General features: G+C 49.2%; 2 protein-coding genes across 8 annotated transcripts in view; both read left to right on the top strand.

The window, feature by feature from the left end:
• adam15 (ADAM metallopeptidase domain 15) overlaps positions 1-13,078 on the top strand; it is a 14,954-nt gene extending 1,876 nt beyond the window's left edge. The window contains exons 3-25 of one of the 7 annotated variants that reach the window (XR_011177954.1): positions 1,309-1,385; positions 1,508-1,583; positions 1,700-1,776; positions 2,315-2,570; positions 2,649-2,714; positions 2,963-3,034; positions 3,112-3,281; positions 3,367-3,451; positions 3,558-3,706; positions 4,170-4,347; positions 4,554-4,646; positions 4,729-4,924; positions 5,009-5,117; positions 5,267-5,462; positions 5,708-5,785; positions 5,929-6,040; positions 6,115-6,268; positions 6,985-7,038; positions 7,425-7,581; positions 8,121-8,189; positions 8,389-8,445; positions 11,149-11,281; positions 11,664-11,750. Coding sequence is in view for 6 of the 7 variants with exons in the window: in XM_069143785.1 (XP_068999886.1) it covers positions 1,309-1,385; positions 1,508-1,583; positions 1,700-1,776; positions 2,315-2,570; positions 2,649-2,714; positions 2,963-3,034; positions 3,112-3,281; positions 3,367-3,451; positions 3,558-3,706; positions 4,170-4,347; positions 4,554-4,646; positions 4,729-4,924; positions 5,009-5,117; positions 5,267-5,462; positions 5,708-5,785; positions 5,929-6,040; positions 6,115-6,268; positions 6,985-7,038; positions 7,425-7,581; positions 8,121-8,189; positions 8,389-8,445; positions 11,664-11,812; positions 11,915-11,981 (2,697 nt within the window). In the remaining variant the exon portion in view is untranslated. Of the gene's footprint in view, positions 1-1,308; positions 1,386-1,507; positions 1,584-1,699; positions 1,777-2,314; positions 2,571-2,648; positions 2,715-2,962; positions 3,035-3,111; positions 3,282-3,366; positions 3,452-3,557; positions 3,707-4,169; positions 4,348-4,553; positions 4,647-4,728; positions 4,925-5,008; positions 5,118-5,266; positions 5,463-5,707; positions 5,786-5,928; positions 6,041-6,114; positions 6,269-6,984; positions 7,039-7,424; positions 7,582-8,120; positions 8,190-8,388; positions 8,446-11,148; positions 11,282-11,663; positions 11,813-11,914 lie in introns of those variants that run through there. The other 6 variants (XM_069143785.1, XM_069143786.1, XM_069143787.1 and 3 more) reach the window with 6 other exon arrangements.
• Positions 13,079-13,758: 680 nt separating this feature from the next.
• LOC138194806 (semaphorin-4A-like) overlaps positions 13,759-14,785 on the top strand; it is a 14,663-nt gene continuing 13,636 nt past the window's right edge. Inside the window, 1 exon segment of the mRNA XM_069143791.1 lies at positions 13,759-13,925. Within this exon segment, the coding sequence (XP_068999892.1) occupies positions 13,841-13,925 (85 nt within the window). The 5' untranslated portion in view covers positions 13,759-13,840.

The following is a 14,785-nucleotide window of genomic DNA, read 5'->3' on the forward strand; positions in this document are numbered from 1 at the left end:
GTCTACTGGTTCTGTTATGTCTACTAGTTCTGTTATGTCTACTGGTTCTATTAGGTCCACTGGTTCTATTAGGTCCACTGGTTCTACTAGGTCCACTGGTTCTATTAGGTCTACTGGTTCTACTCGGTCTACTGGTTCTACTCTTTCTACTGGTTCTACTAATTCTACTGGCTCTATTCTTCTGCTGGTTGTACTGTTTCTATTCTTCATACTGGTTCTACTCTTCTACTGGTTCTACTGGTTCTATCCTTCCTACTGGTTCTACTCTTCTACTGGTTCTATCCTTCCTACTGGTTCTACTCTTCTGCTGGTTCTATTCTTCATACTGGTTCTACTCTTCTACTGGTTCTATCCTTCCGACTGGTTCTACTCTTCTGATGGTTCTACTGGTTCTATTCTTCCTACTGGTTCCACTCTTCAACTGGTTCTCCTCTTCTAATGGTTCTACTGCTCTACTGAGGAGCTGATGTCTTCATCTCCGTCAAGTTTACAGTGAGTCTGTTGGAGAACAGAGGAAGCAGGTGGTGTGGGGGGAGGGGAGGCACTTCCTGTGCAGCTGACAGAAGCTCTGAGATCATTTCCTGTAGACACACACACACACACACACTCGTCAGGAGGAAACAGGAAGTTGGGAGGAGAAAGTTGAAGCTGAAGATTAAAGGTCCAGTCGACAGTTGTGATGATGTCATCAACAGTCATCACAACATCAGTTCATCAGCATGATTGTTAGATGATTGATCATGAGGTCTCATCCTGAATGTGACTGAACCTGAGAAGCATCGTCTGTTGTCATGGCAACAACTATTTATTTATTATTCATTGAGACTTGACTACATATGTTATCTGAGTCTGACAGATGTGGAGGGAGTTTCTAGTTTAGTATGGACTTTAAACCAGTTTAATTTAAACCAGTTTGTTTAACCCGGTTTAAACTGGTTCCAGAGGTTCTAGTTCTGTTGTTTGGACTTTTTCTCTCCGTCAGCAGAAGATTGTTAGTGCTGATCACCCCCCCCCCCCTTCCTCTTGCTCTTCTGTTGTAGTCAGCTGATCGGAGCCCCGCCCAGACTTTCTGCAGCTCTGACATCATGTAGATCAGGTGACAGACATGACCCCATCTCAGAGAGAACCAGACAGATGTGTTCAGATGTTTGGAGGACCAGAACCAGAACCAGAGAACAGTTCTGGTCTCAGACTGATAATAAAAGAACCAGATCTGGACCCTGACTGGACCAATCAGAGGTCCGAACAAAGGACAGACAGGGTGATGAAGAGGAGGACAGTGATGAAGGTGTGTCCTCTGTGTTTCAGGACGGACACCCCGACAGGCTGCAGGGAGGACTGGAGGTGGGGGGACGTCTCTACCTGCTGGACCTGGAGAAGAACCAGTGAGTGAAATTTATAGAGTGTCAGTGAACACACCATGATCGATTGACATGTCTGATAGAGAACCAGTGAGTGAGATTTATAGTGTCAGTGAACACACCATGATTGATTGATGTGTCTGCAGCGACCTGCTTCCCAAAGCTCCCAACGTCTTTTACTACCTCTCCAACGGCACCGGAATGTCTGTGACCGACCCTGTGGTGAGTCAGCCAACGCCCCTCAGAGGTCAGAGGTCAGTGCTCTGAGTCCAGCTGTGACTGATGCTGCTGTGTGTGTGTGTGTGTGTGTGTGTGTGTGTGTGTGTGTGTGTCTGCAGACTCACTGTTATTACCACGGCAGCGTCAGAGGATTCCCTCAGTCCAGAGTGGCTCTGAGCACCTGCTCCGGCCTGCGGTCAGTGAATGCACCACACACAGAGACACGCACACACACACACAGTGACCCACTGGCGTTCAGGTTCAGAGGACCGTGAGCTGTTGGGTTCCAGCTGAACACTGGAATCCATTAAAGCATTTGGGGTCAGAGAGGATTTACTGTTCAGCTCTTTGTGTTTCTCGGATGAAATGACGACATCAGCGTTCCTCCGCAGGTTCTCTTGATCCCACACAATCAGCACAACCTCTGACCTCTGCAGGAGGATTACTGGGTTTGTTCATGAGCTCACGTGAACTAAGCCGAGCCAGCGCGAGTCATTCAGAGTCACATGAGGCGTTCAGGGTCACATGAGGCGTTCGGGGTCAGAGGAATGTGAGACGTTCGGGGTCAGAGGAACGTGAGGCGTTCGGGGTCAGAGGAACGTGAGGCGTTCAGGGTCAGAGGAACGTGAGGCGTTCAGGGTCAGAGGAACGTGAGGCGTTCAGGGTCAGAGGAACGTGAGGCGTTCAGGTCAGAGGACCGCAACAATCTCTGTCTGACTTGTTTCCTCCTTCAGCGGCGTCATCGCTCTCAACTCCACCCTGAGCTTCGAGCTGCAGCCGCTGTACAACGACCACCTCCACCTGCAGGGGGAAGAGCCAGAGGGGGACGGGGGGAACAGCGGGGGGGATGGGAGTGGAGGCAGCGGAGGAGGAGGAGATGACGAAGGAGTCCACCTGCTGTTTTCTACCAGCCCTCTGGAGGGCGACGATGCTACAGGCTGCGGAGTAACACACACCTCCATCCCCCCCATCCACAGGTCCACACACAGGGTGAGACACACACACTCAGACTGTAACCTCTGTGATGCTGCTTGTTGTCCTCTTTGACCTTTGACCTCTTGCCTGCAGACGAAGAGAGACATCCTGTCAGAGACCAAGTACATCGAGTTGGTGCTGGTGGCCGACCACCAGGAGGTCAGTGATTGGTTGGTGGTTATTATTGGAGACAGACAGAGGAACTGCAGGTGGGTGGTGCGTTTTCAGGGGGTGGGGCATTATTCAGGGGGTGGGGTCATTATTCAGGGGGTGGGGCAGCCGGTAGGTGGGTGGGGCAGTCTTCAGGGGGCGGGGCAGCCTGTAGGTGGGTGGGGCAGTCTTCAAGGGGCAGGGCAGCCGGTAGGTGGGTGGGGCAGCCTCCTCACTAACTGTGTGCTGCTCCCCAGTTCCTGAACTACCAAAAGAACAACAAGACCATCATCTACCGCATGCTGGATGTGGCCAACCAGGTGGACTGGGTGAGACCTCCCACTTCCTGTCACTGCCAGCCACCATCTATCTGCCGGCGCTGACCCGCCTCCTCTTCCTGTTTCAGTTCTACCGGCCGCTGAACGTGCGCGTGGCGCTGACCGGTCTGGAGATCTGGAGTGACCGCGACAAGATCCGTGTGGAGAAGAGTCCCACCGACACGCTGAGCAGCTTCCTAGAGTGGAGGACCAGAGACCTGCTGCCGCGCCTTCGCCATGACAATGCCCAGCTAGTCATGTAGGGCGGGAACATTCGGCCGGATCCAACAAGTTCTTATCCGTGAGATTGATCAGCTGATCACCGGTCTGTTCTCACCGCACAGGGGCGGGGCTTTCGACGGGACCACGGTGGGGATGGCGTCACAGTCGTCCATGTGCTCCAGAGACCGGTCGGGCGGAGTCAACGTGGTGAGTCAGCACTTTACAGCTGTCAATCAGTCCTGCTGTCAATCAGTCAATCAAGAACCTTTCAGGAACCTGCAGATGATGAGTGTAGAACCCGTCTCTGTCTCAGGACCACCTAGTCAGCGTTCTGGGCGTGGCCTCCACTGTGGCTCACGAGCTCGGTCACAACCTGGGGATGAACCACGACACCGCCGAGCGTCGCTGCTCCTGCCGGAACGAAGCGCGACTCGGAGGCTGCATCATGGAACCCTCAACAGGGTCAGTATCAGGGTTCTTCACCCGGGTCGGAACCACAGGATTCACCTGTAGAGTTCCTCTAAATCAGTAGAACCTTCTTCTAGGTCTTCATTACTTTCTATAAGCTCAGTAGAACAAGCAGAACATTCTCACAGGACATTAGAACAGTGGATTGGGTCAGAGCCAATTCATTAGTAGAACCTCATGATAGGTTCTCCAAGATAAGTAGAACCTTCCACTGTGTCATTAGAACCTCCTACCAGGTCAGAGAACCTTCCACCAAGTCAGTAGAACCTTCTACCAGGTCAGTAGAACCTTCCACCAGGTCAGTTGAACCTCCCACCAAGTCAGTAGAACCTCCTACCAGGTCAGTAGAACCTCCTACCAGTAGTAAGTCAGTAGAGTCGTACTAGTAGAGGATGAACAGGGAAACGGCCTACCTTCCGTCTTTGTGATGTCACTCACCTGTGACCTCTGACCCCAGGTTCATGCCGGGTCAGCTGTTCAGCAGCTGCAGCGCTGCAGATCTGTCCGTCAGCCTGCTGCACGGAGGAGGAATGTGTCTGTTCAACGTTCCTCAGCCGGACCGTCTGCTGGGAGGACCTCGCTGTGGGAACCTGTACGTGGAGAAAGGAGAGCAGTGTGACTGCGGCCTGCTGGAGGTACTCACCTGTCAGCCTGCCCAACTGTCTACCTGTACAACTGTCTACCTGTCAGCCTGCCCAACTGTCTACCTGTACAACTGTCTACCTGTCAGCCTGCCCAACTGTCTACCTGTACAACTGTCTACCTGTCAGCCTGCCCAACTGTCTACCTGGCTGCTCACCTCTCACCCCCACCTTTGTGTTGCTGTGCTGTGATTGGTCAGGAGTGCGAGGACGTGTGCTGTAACGCCTCCACCTGCCAGCTGGTTCCAGGTGCTCAGTGTTCCTCGGCCGGTATCTGCTGCCAGGACTGTCAGGTCGGTGTGACGTCACGCTCGCATGTGGAATCGTCATCTTTCTGTCACTCGCTATTTGAACGTAACACGCCTCCTTCCTCAGCTGCGGGCGGCGGGTTCAGTGTGTCGCGACCCGCTCGGAGAGTGCGACCTTCCCGAGTTCTGCACTGGCTCCTCCCCCCACTGCCCCCCCAACGTCTTCCTGCAGAATGGCGAGCCCTGCGAGGACGCCATCTCCTACTGCTATGGAGGAGTCTGTGCCAGCATGAACACCCAGTGCCAGATGCTGTGGGGACCCAGTAAGACAAGCTGAACCGGTTTATACTGATCTGAACCCGTATGATCAGACCTTAAACCACTTCATACTGTGTGTTTGCCTTCAGATGCCACCAGCGCTCCGGCCGTCTGTTTCTCATCAGTAAACAAACAGGGAAACAAATATGGAAACTGTGGTCAGCTGACCAACGGCTCCTTCATCCCCTGTGGAAACACGTGAGTTCTTTCATTTGTTTGTGTCTTTGTGTTTTAGGCCAACAAATCCCATGATGCCTCAGTCTGCGTTTAAAGTGTTGGAGTGGAAACCACCCTCAGCCGTGCTGTTTTGTGACATCACTTCCTGTCGTGTTTGGTTCTCATTGCAGTGACGTTCACTGTGGCAGGATCCAGTGTCAGGGGGGGAGGGAGCGCCCCCTGCTGGGCACCAATGCAGAGATCCTCACCACCAAGGTCCATTTCAACTTCAGCGAGCTGATCTGTAGAGGAACCATCTTCCACCTGGGCGACGACGTGTCTGACCCCGCTACCGTGGCCCAGGGCACCGCCTGCAGTCCTGGCAAGGTCAGACCTCTCCCCCCTCCAGGCCTGCTGGTGGCCTGGAGGGGGGAGAACAACTAAACATTTAACAGGAAAAATCACAATCATGAACAACATGTGAAGAGAAATGCAGGCTAGTGTGCAATAAATAATAAAAATTAGAAAAATGTAATCCATCAATCCTTCCATTATGATTAATGTCATGTAATCTATAACTTTTAACATAATTGTTTGTTGTTGTTGTTGTTGTTATTGTTGTTTTGTTGTAGGCCTGTTTGAACCAGAGGTGTCAGGACGTGTCCGTGTTCGGTGTGGATGAATGTCGCAGGAAATGCAACGGTCACGGGGTGAGTGGAGTGTCACCGACGGCTGTCATTACACGACACGTTGGAGCAGCTGCTCAGAAACTGTGTTTGTGTGTGTGTGTGTGTGTGTGTGTGTGTGTGTGTGTGTGTGTGTGTGTGTGTGTGTGTGTGTGTGTGTGTTGCAGGTGTGTAACAGTAATAAGAAGTGTCACTGTGAGGTGGGCTGGGCTCCACCTGACTGCAGGTACTCGGGTCACGGCGGCAGCGTGGACAGCGGACCGGCCCAATTAGCTGGAGGTGCGTCCCCCATGACATCCCACTGGTGTCCCCCGTCTCTCTGACTCTGGTTAACTTCCTGTTTCTCTGTTCAGAGTCCGATCCAATCAGAGTAGCCATGCTCGTCATCTTCCTCTTCATCTTGCCCGTCGTCCTCCTCTTCCTCGCTCTTCGCTTCCCTCGTTTCCGCCGGAGTCTTTTCTGTCTTGGACCAAACAGCCCACTTCACAAAGCCCGACAGCACAACAGGTAATACACACTATATTACAGATACACACTGTAATATAGATACACACTGTAATACACACTGAAATACACACTGTCACTGTCACACACACTGTCACATGTTAACACACTGTGACTGACACGCACACTGCCACACACACTGTCACACAGTCACTGTCACAGTCACTGTCACGCACACTGTCACACTGTCACTCACACAGTCACTGGAAAGCAGCCACTGTCACACTGTCTCACACTGTCACACAGTCACTGTCACAGTCACTGTCACGCACACTGTCACACTGTCACTCACACAGTCACTGGAAAGCAGCCACTGTCACACTGTCTCACACTGTCACACAGTCACTGTCACAGTCACTGTCACGCACACTGTCACACTGTCACTCACACAGTCACTGGAAAGCAGCCACTGTCACACTGTCTCACACTGTCACACAGTCACTGTCTCTCACTGTCACGCAGTCACTTGTCTCACACGGTCACACTGTCACACAGTCACTGCCACACAGTCACTGTCACACTGTCACTCACACAGTCACTGGAAAGCAGCCACTGTCACACTGTCTCACTCTGTCTCACACTGTCACGCAGTCACTGTCACACACTGTCACACAGTCACTGTCACATGGTCTCACTGTCACACAGTCACTGTCACACACTGTAATACACTGTTGAGCTTCACCTCCAGTCTCACCCTGATGTTTTTCCCCATGACGCAGTGTGACTGACTGTGAGATGTGGGGTTTGGAATTTGACCCCGCCCACATGTACAGGTACTTCTGGACCTGCTGGTTCTGTGTTGTGTCCTTGTGGACTCGCTTGACTGTCTCCTCACACCTGAACGGCAGCTTTCTGTTTTCCTGACCCTGAACGCCTCACGTTGACCCTTGGTGTGTGTGTGTGTGTGTGTGTGTATCTCACCTGTAGACAGGTAGAAAGTGGTCTGTGTTGTCTTTACAAACCATCAACGAGGTGGAGACTGTTGATGGCTGATGGACAGACGTGGTCCTTGTCTTTGTCTCAGTGAAACATACTGCAGCTGTCCAGCTATCTATCCTGATGTCTCAGCCCTGGACCAGATGTTTTATTTCATATTTATTTAGTCTCTGAACCAAATGTTTTATTTTAGTGTCTCTGACTGATGTCACATTTTCTTCAGGACTCCGGTAACCGAACGAGTCGATGGCAGGAACGGAGAGCAGGTCCGTCCTCTGAGGTACCACCTGAACCCGCAAAGCGACATCCAGCTAACCCCGCCCCACAAAGAGGTAACCATAGCAACCGCACCGACATTGACCCCGCCCCACAAATCCAAGGTAACTTTAGAAAATAGAAACAAGCTGTGATTGACAGCTTGTGTGTATTCAGCTGTATTACTTTCTGATTGGTTGATGGAGACAAACAGCAGGTGGAGCTGTTTCTACTGTTTACGTTGTGTAGAGGAAGACATCCCTTCTGTAGTTTCATGAGTTTAAAGTTAGCATGACAGCGTCAGGTTGAAATAAAATGGAATGATCCTTTAACACCTGAAACAGCTCCTTTCAATCTGGAAACATCCTGGAAGATTTCAGGAAACTTTCCAGGAAGTTTCCTGAAACGTCAAATGAAACGTTCCCATATTTTAATGTAGAGGTTTTGTTTACTTCCTGTTTCTGTGAACGATTCCTGAGAATAAAGGATGTGGGAGGACAGGAACTAGATCTGATTAGATACTACAGAAACAGGAAGTGAAACATCCAGGAGGAAGTGACACGCCACCACAGCTCGCTGCTTGTGACCTTTGACCTCTGTCCTCGCTCCTCTGCTGTGTGCATGTTCCAGCTGTCCCTCTGCTTCCTGTTTTCTCTCCTATCAGGTTCATGACAGACCTGCTCCTCCCACTAAGCCACTCCCCCCTGATCCCACCCTAAAACCCCTGCCACAGGTAACTCACCTGAGCTCACCTGGAGGCGTTCATGTGCTCCAGGTGTCACTGTTGGTGTCTGTGTTGTCGTGGTGACGTGTTGTCTTCATGATCTGTGTAAATATACACACACACGTGTGATGGAGCGTTGTACTGTCCGTTTAAGGAGACTTTCTTCTTCTTCTTCTTCTTCTTTTCACTTTTATTTCTGCTGCCTCAGCGACTGGCCCCGCCCACCAAGCCTCTGCCCCCTGACCCTCCCACCCCATGTGACCAGGTACATTCACATACAGCTGCAGCGCCCCCTGCAGGATGCAACTAAAGTGTGTGTGTGTGTGTGTGTGTGTGTGTTTATGTCAGAATCGCTTTATTGGCCAGGTATGTTGACACATACAAGGAATTTGACTCCAGTTGTAGCTTCACTCTTGGCATCCAAAAAAAAATACAAAAACAGACATATAAATAGACATATAAAACATAAATAGACATATAAAACATAAATAGACATATTTACAGAATAGAAATGAATGAATATATACATATTTACACCTAAAACAATGGTGCTGATGGAGTTGGGTGTCGTGCAAAAAAGGTCCAGTTTTAACTGTTGAGCAGAGTGACGGTCTGCAGATAAAAACTGTTCTTGTTCCTGGTTGTTCTGGTGCTCAGTGCTCTGTAGCGCCTCCCGGAGGGGAGGAGCTGGAACAGCAGGTGTCCAGGGTGGGATGATCTGCAGAGATGCTACCGGCCCGTTTCCTGAGTCTGGATGTGTAGAAGTCTGAATGGAGGACAGATTGGTACTGGTGATGTTCTCTGCAGTCCTAAAGTCCACTATCATCTCCATGGTGTTGGGGGGGTCCTCCTAAAGTCCACTATCACCTCCATAGTGTTGGGGGGCTCCTCCTAAAGTCCACTATCACCTCCATAGTGTTGGGGGGCTCCTCCTAAAGTCCACTATCATCTCCATAGTGTTGGGGGGCTCCTCCTGAAGTCCACTATCACCTCCATAGTGTTGGGGGGGTCCTCCTAAAGTCCACTATCATCTCCATAGTGTTGGGGGGCTCCTCCTAAAGTCCACTATCACCTCCATAGTGTTGAGGGGCTCCTCCTAAAGTCCACTATCATCTCCATAGTGTTGGGGGGCTCCTCCTAAAGTCCACTATCATCTCCATAGTGTTGGGGGGGTCCTCCTAAAGTCCACTATCACCTCCATAGTGTTGGGGGGCTCCTCCTAAAGTCCACTATCATCTCCATAGTGTTGGGGGGCTCCTCCTAAAGTCCACTATCACCTCCATAGTGTTGGGGGGCTCCTCCTAAAGTCCACTATCATCTCCATAGTGTTGGGGGGCTCCTCCTAAAGTCCACTATCACCTCCATAGTGTTGGGGGGGTCCTCCTAAAGTCCACTATCACCTCCATAGTGTTGGGGGGCTCCTCCTAAAGTCCACTATCATCTCCATAGTGTTGGGGGGGTCCTCCTAAAGTCCACTATCACCTCCATAGTGTTGGGGGGCTCCTTGAGTTAGTGAGGAGGGTTTTCTGTAGACTTCCTCCCTCCTCCCTGTAGACCTCCTCCTGTAGACCTCCTCCCTGTAGATCTCCTCCCTCCTCCCTGTAGACCTCCTCCTGTAGACTTCCTCCCTGTAGACCTCCTCCCTCCTCCTGTACACCTCCTCCCTGTAGACCTTCTCCCTGTAGACCTTCTCCCTCCTCCCTGTAGACCTCCTACCTCCTCCCTGTAGACCTCCTCCCTGTAGATCTCCTCCCTCCTCCTGTAGACCTCCTCCTGTAGACCTCCTCCCTCTTCCTGTACACCTCCTCCCTCCTCCTGTAGACCTCCTCCCTGTATACCTCCTCCCTCCTCCCTGTAGACCTCCTCCCTCCTCCTGTAGATCTCCTCCCTCCTCCTCTTTGTCCAGGTTGATCTGGTCAGCAGGTGTTGCAGCGCCTCCGGTGGGACAGAAACACCGAGCAGGAGGAACGAGGAGTAAAACGATTTTCAGTTTATGATCAGTGTCTCTAAGAGACTCCGTCCACCAACCGTCCTTCACGTAGAAACAGACTCCTCCCCTCGTTTCCCCCGAGAGCTCCACGGCCGCTCGGTGGAGGCGGAGTCCCGGCAGGTGAAGCATAGAGTCCGGGAGTTTCTCACCGAGCAGGTTTCAGGGAAGCAGATCTGGAGAAATCCAGATTATTACGGTGAAGCAGCAGCTCGTCCATCTGGTTCTCCAGAAAACGTTCCAGCTCGTCCATCTGGTTCTCCAGAAAACGTTCCAGCTCGTCCATCTGGTTCTCCAGAAAACGTTCCAGCTCGTCCATCTGGTTCTCCAGAAAACGTTCCAGCTCGTCCATCTGGTTCTCCAGAAAACGTTCCAGCTCGTCCATCCGGTTCTCCAGAGAACGTTCCAGCTCGCTCCCCCCAACGCCTCTGGGAAACTGGAGGAGAACCGGATGTTTCAGAGTTCCTCCTGGTGGATGTGACCAGAGAGGGAGGACACAAAACAGTGTGTGTGTGTGTGTGTGTGTGTGTGTGTGTGTGTGTGTGTGTGTGTGTGTGTGTAACCTAGAATAATGGAATCACAGAGTTTAATTGACCTATTTAACTGCCTTTTATTGTCATTCATCGATCAATAAATCAATCGATTGATCCTTTAATAATATTTAAAATCATCTTTGTTCAGGTTGATGAAGGAAAACAAACTCAATACCCACAATCCTTCACTTCAGTGGAGTCTTTCAGTGTTTCCTCCTGTTTTATATTTTTCTGTGATGTCGATCGTCACATCAACTTGTTTTATTTGTTTTTTATTAATTTGTTTAATTATTGATGACGTTTCACAGTAAAATATTCTGATCGTTGTTTTCAGCCATGTTTGTAATCAATTTTACCCAGAATTCATAGCACACAGATCAGTGTTTGTCAAACTGACTGCAAACAGAACTTTTAGAGATTGTCTGAGTCGCCTCTCGGTTTCCTGCAGACAGGGATTTCAAAATAGAAGTAAACCGTAGAGCTGTCCTGTTTCCTCTTCCTCACTAACCGTCCAGCCGCTGGTGATTTGACTAGCTCCGCCCTCCAAACCACTCCCCCCTGATCCCGTCACACCTGCACAGGTACTGCGCACCTGCATGTTGCTAGCTGTTAGCATGTAGCTGGCCTGTAGAAAACAGCTGATCGAACAGCTGATGCTGAGGTGTGCTGGCTGGTTGGTGTGGGATGTGTTTGGTGTGAGGCGTTCAGGGACACCGCTGAGCGTCGGTGTGACAGCTGCTCTGACAGTCACTGATTGATTATCTGAGTCTCAGCTGCTGATTTTTACAGCTGCAATAATCGATCTATTGATTCTAATTAATTATTGTGATAACTGATAGATTCAGTCTGTTTTAACAAACGTTTGTTGTTTTTTTGTTGTTTGTTGTCTCAGAGTTTGATGAATATTGTTAAACATAGTAAATTGTTTTCAGATGTGGGTTTTACTTTATATTCTCTCTTCAGGTGCGTGTTCCACTTAAACCTGTGGTGCCCAGAAAGCCCCGCCCACTGGCCCCGCCCTCCCACCCCCACCTGTTGCCTCACTCCAGCTACGCCTCCAAAGCCAAACCGGTACCCCACGAAGCTGTCGCACCTGCAGCCGGTCCACACAGGTAGGACTTTAGGGAGCTCCTCCCCCTCTCTGAAGAAGATTGATCAGCTTGATCAGTTTTATTGATCATCCTTCTTTAACCTGCAGCTGTTTCTCTCTGCAGACAACCTCCTCTTCCTCCAGCGCGACCTTCAGCCACTCAGAAAGTCGAGTCGTCTCTGCCTCTATAACACGACGCAGCGATCTGATTGGACTCTGCAGAGGAACTTCCTCTGACCTTTGACTCCCCCCCTGATGGTGGGAGGAACCTCCTCTGACCTTTGACTCCCCCCCTGATGATGGGAGGAACTTCCTCTGACCTTTGACTCCCCCCCTGATGGTGGGAGGAACCTCCTCTGACCTTTGACTCCCCCCCTGATGATGGGAGGAACTTCCTCTGACCTTTGACTCCCCCCCTGATGATGGGAGGAACTTCCTCTGACCTTTGACTCCCCCCCTGATGGTGGGAGGAACCTCCTCTGACCTTTGACTCCCCCCCTGATGGTGGGAGGAACCTCCTCTGACCTTTGACTCCCCCCACATACTTCCTTCTGGAAACTCATAGCCGAGCGATGAGGATGATGAAGACAACTGTCAGTCCATCAGTCTCTAGGTAATCGCTCAGTGCCTTGCTCAGCAGCACCGTGGCAGTGATGGATGCTCGAGATTCGAACCTGCGGCGGTCGGCGGTGATGTCACAGTAACGTGCCGTGGTGAGCCCCTCTCAACAGTCAGTGCCTTGCTCAAGGAGCGTTGGACGGGAATCAGACCTGCGACCAAAGGAAGGACTAATGAATGTTTTCCAAGTCGTGGCCCGAGGACCTCCGCAGGTCACTCCTGTTTTCATCAGAATAACAGACTTAAAGTGGGATGATGTCATCAGGAGGCAGGACTAAACCTCCCTCAACCATCTGAACATCAGCTGAATCACAGATGAAGCTTTTATTTTTTATTACAGGAAATACTATCCTGAGATTTTCACAACAATGTGGAAATAAGAAGCTGCTCTGTTTCTGTATCAGAATGTTACGACTTTAACGTGAATCTTTTCTTCCTTCTCACAATGAAACCACGTCATGTGATTAATGAGTCGCTGCGTTTATTAAAGTCATTCAGTCCTTCTGACCCAGTTCTGTTCCGGTTCTGTTCCGGGGACTCGCTCTGCCTCTGTTTGAAGGATCCTCTATTATTTTTGTAATCACATTTGTATTTGAGTCGTCAGCTGTTTGTAACAAGCCGTCAAAGAAGAGAAGAATAAAACACTATTAAAGGACACGTTGTCTTTTGATCAGTTATTTGTATTTTATTTTATCAATCAGCCAATGAGCTGCATGCGTGTCACTGATTGGGCGTCTCTGATGATGATGATTGGATGTGTCGGAGGCCTCTGATTGGATGCCGTCAGCTGACAGAGACTTCCTGTCAGTTTGCAGGTCAGCGGTCGGCTGCGTGCAGCTTTTGTACCAACGGGTGAAATGTGAAACCATCTGGCTGGTGATGAAGGATACGAAACAGGATATAGCAACACGTGAACCTCGCCCGCTCTGATTGGCTGACAGAGAAACTCGAAGTCGTCGTAACGGTCTGAACGTTAATAGCTCCGATCAGATTATTAATGTGACCGTAATGGACCGTCATTTTTGTGCATTTTATATTTAATATTTTTTTGCTGCTATTTTATTGCTTTCTATTATTATCTCATTGCTTCCTGTATGCTGCTGTAGCGGAAAAAAAAATTCCCCTCGGGGATTAATAAAGTAACTACCTAACCTAACCATTATATTATTAAATTATTATATTCATCTTTTATCACACGTCTGTCTGCTGCTGATGGACTGAAGATGTTCAGAGTGCCACCCCCCATCTTCCCCCTCCTCCCTCCCTCCTCACCCCTCTCCCCCCGAACCTCCAACCACTTAGAGGAAGTTGTGGTTCAGTCTCTGAGCGTTTCAGTCTGTGTTGTGACATTCAGCGTCGACAGCTCGACAACAAACTTCTTAATCTTCATCATCAGTCGACTGGATCCTCCATCACCTTCTGATCCTTCGTCATGGCTTCGACAGTCCTTCTCCTCCTCCTCCTCCTCCTGAACTCCTCCGACTCTCTGCCTCCTCCACGAACCTCCTTCCTTCTCAGTAAGTCCATGACAACATGTTCTGATCAGTTTCGTGGTTCCGGATTTCAGTGAGAAGACCGATGATTATGAGGTCGTCACATTCTGATCATTTCTTGATCGATTCATAGTTTAATAGATAAAATGACTGAATGTGTCACAAATCGTTTCTCAAAGTGACGTCTTCAGAAAAATGAATAAAATATATTCAGTTTATCATCAGAAATGTTAATTTATTCCACTGATATTCTGTTAATCACTCATTTATCCACCAAATGGAATTATATATACCATTATTAACTTAATAATTATTAATTGTAAGATAATTATTAACTTCAGAAAATTATTAACTTTAGAATAGATACAAACCTGTTTCTTAAAAGTAGAGACGCTGTGTAAAATTTAAATAAAACCAGAATGTGACGATTATTAAATTATATAAAATCATATTTAACTGAAAATAGACCAAAGACAAAATATCAAATGTTGAAACTGAGAAATTTTATAGTTTTATGAAAAATATCTGCTCATTTTGATTTTGATGGCAGCAACACGTCTCTAAAACGTTGTGACAGGATCAACAAAAGAAAAGTTGTGTAAAGATAAAAAAATCACCTGGTGGAACATCTGACTATGATGATGAGGTTACCATGGCAACAGATCAGTAATATTATTGGGTATAAAAGATGATTTCAGAGAGGCGGAAAATAGTTCAACAATCTAAGAATAATGTTCCTCAACGCAAAACTACAAAGAATTAGTGGATTTCATCGTCTACGGTTCATAATATCATTAAAAATCATTTGATATTCTTCATGGAAATCATGGACGCTGCATCCTCCAGGTTAAAGAGGAGAGGGACCATCCAGCTTGTTATCAGCT

The sequence above is a fragment of the Embiotoca jacksoni genome, unplaced genomic scaffold (genome assembly GCF_022577435.1).
Source record: "Embiotoca jacksoni isolate LCO1_2020_lvr unplaced genomic scaffold, fEmbJac1.0.p SCAF_114, whole genome shotgun sequence".
Lineage (NCBI taxonomy): Eukaryota > Metazoa > Chordata > Actinopteri > Embiotocidae > Embiotoca > Embiotoca jacksoni.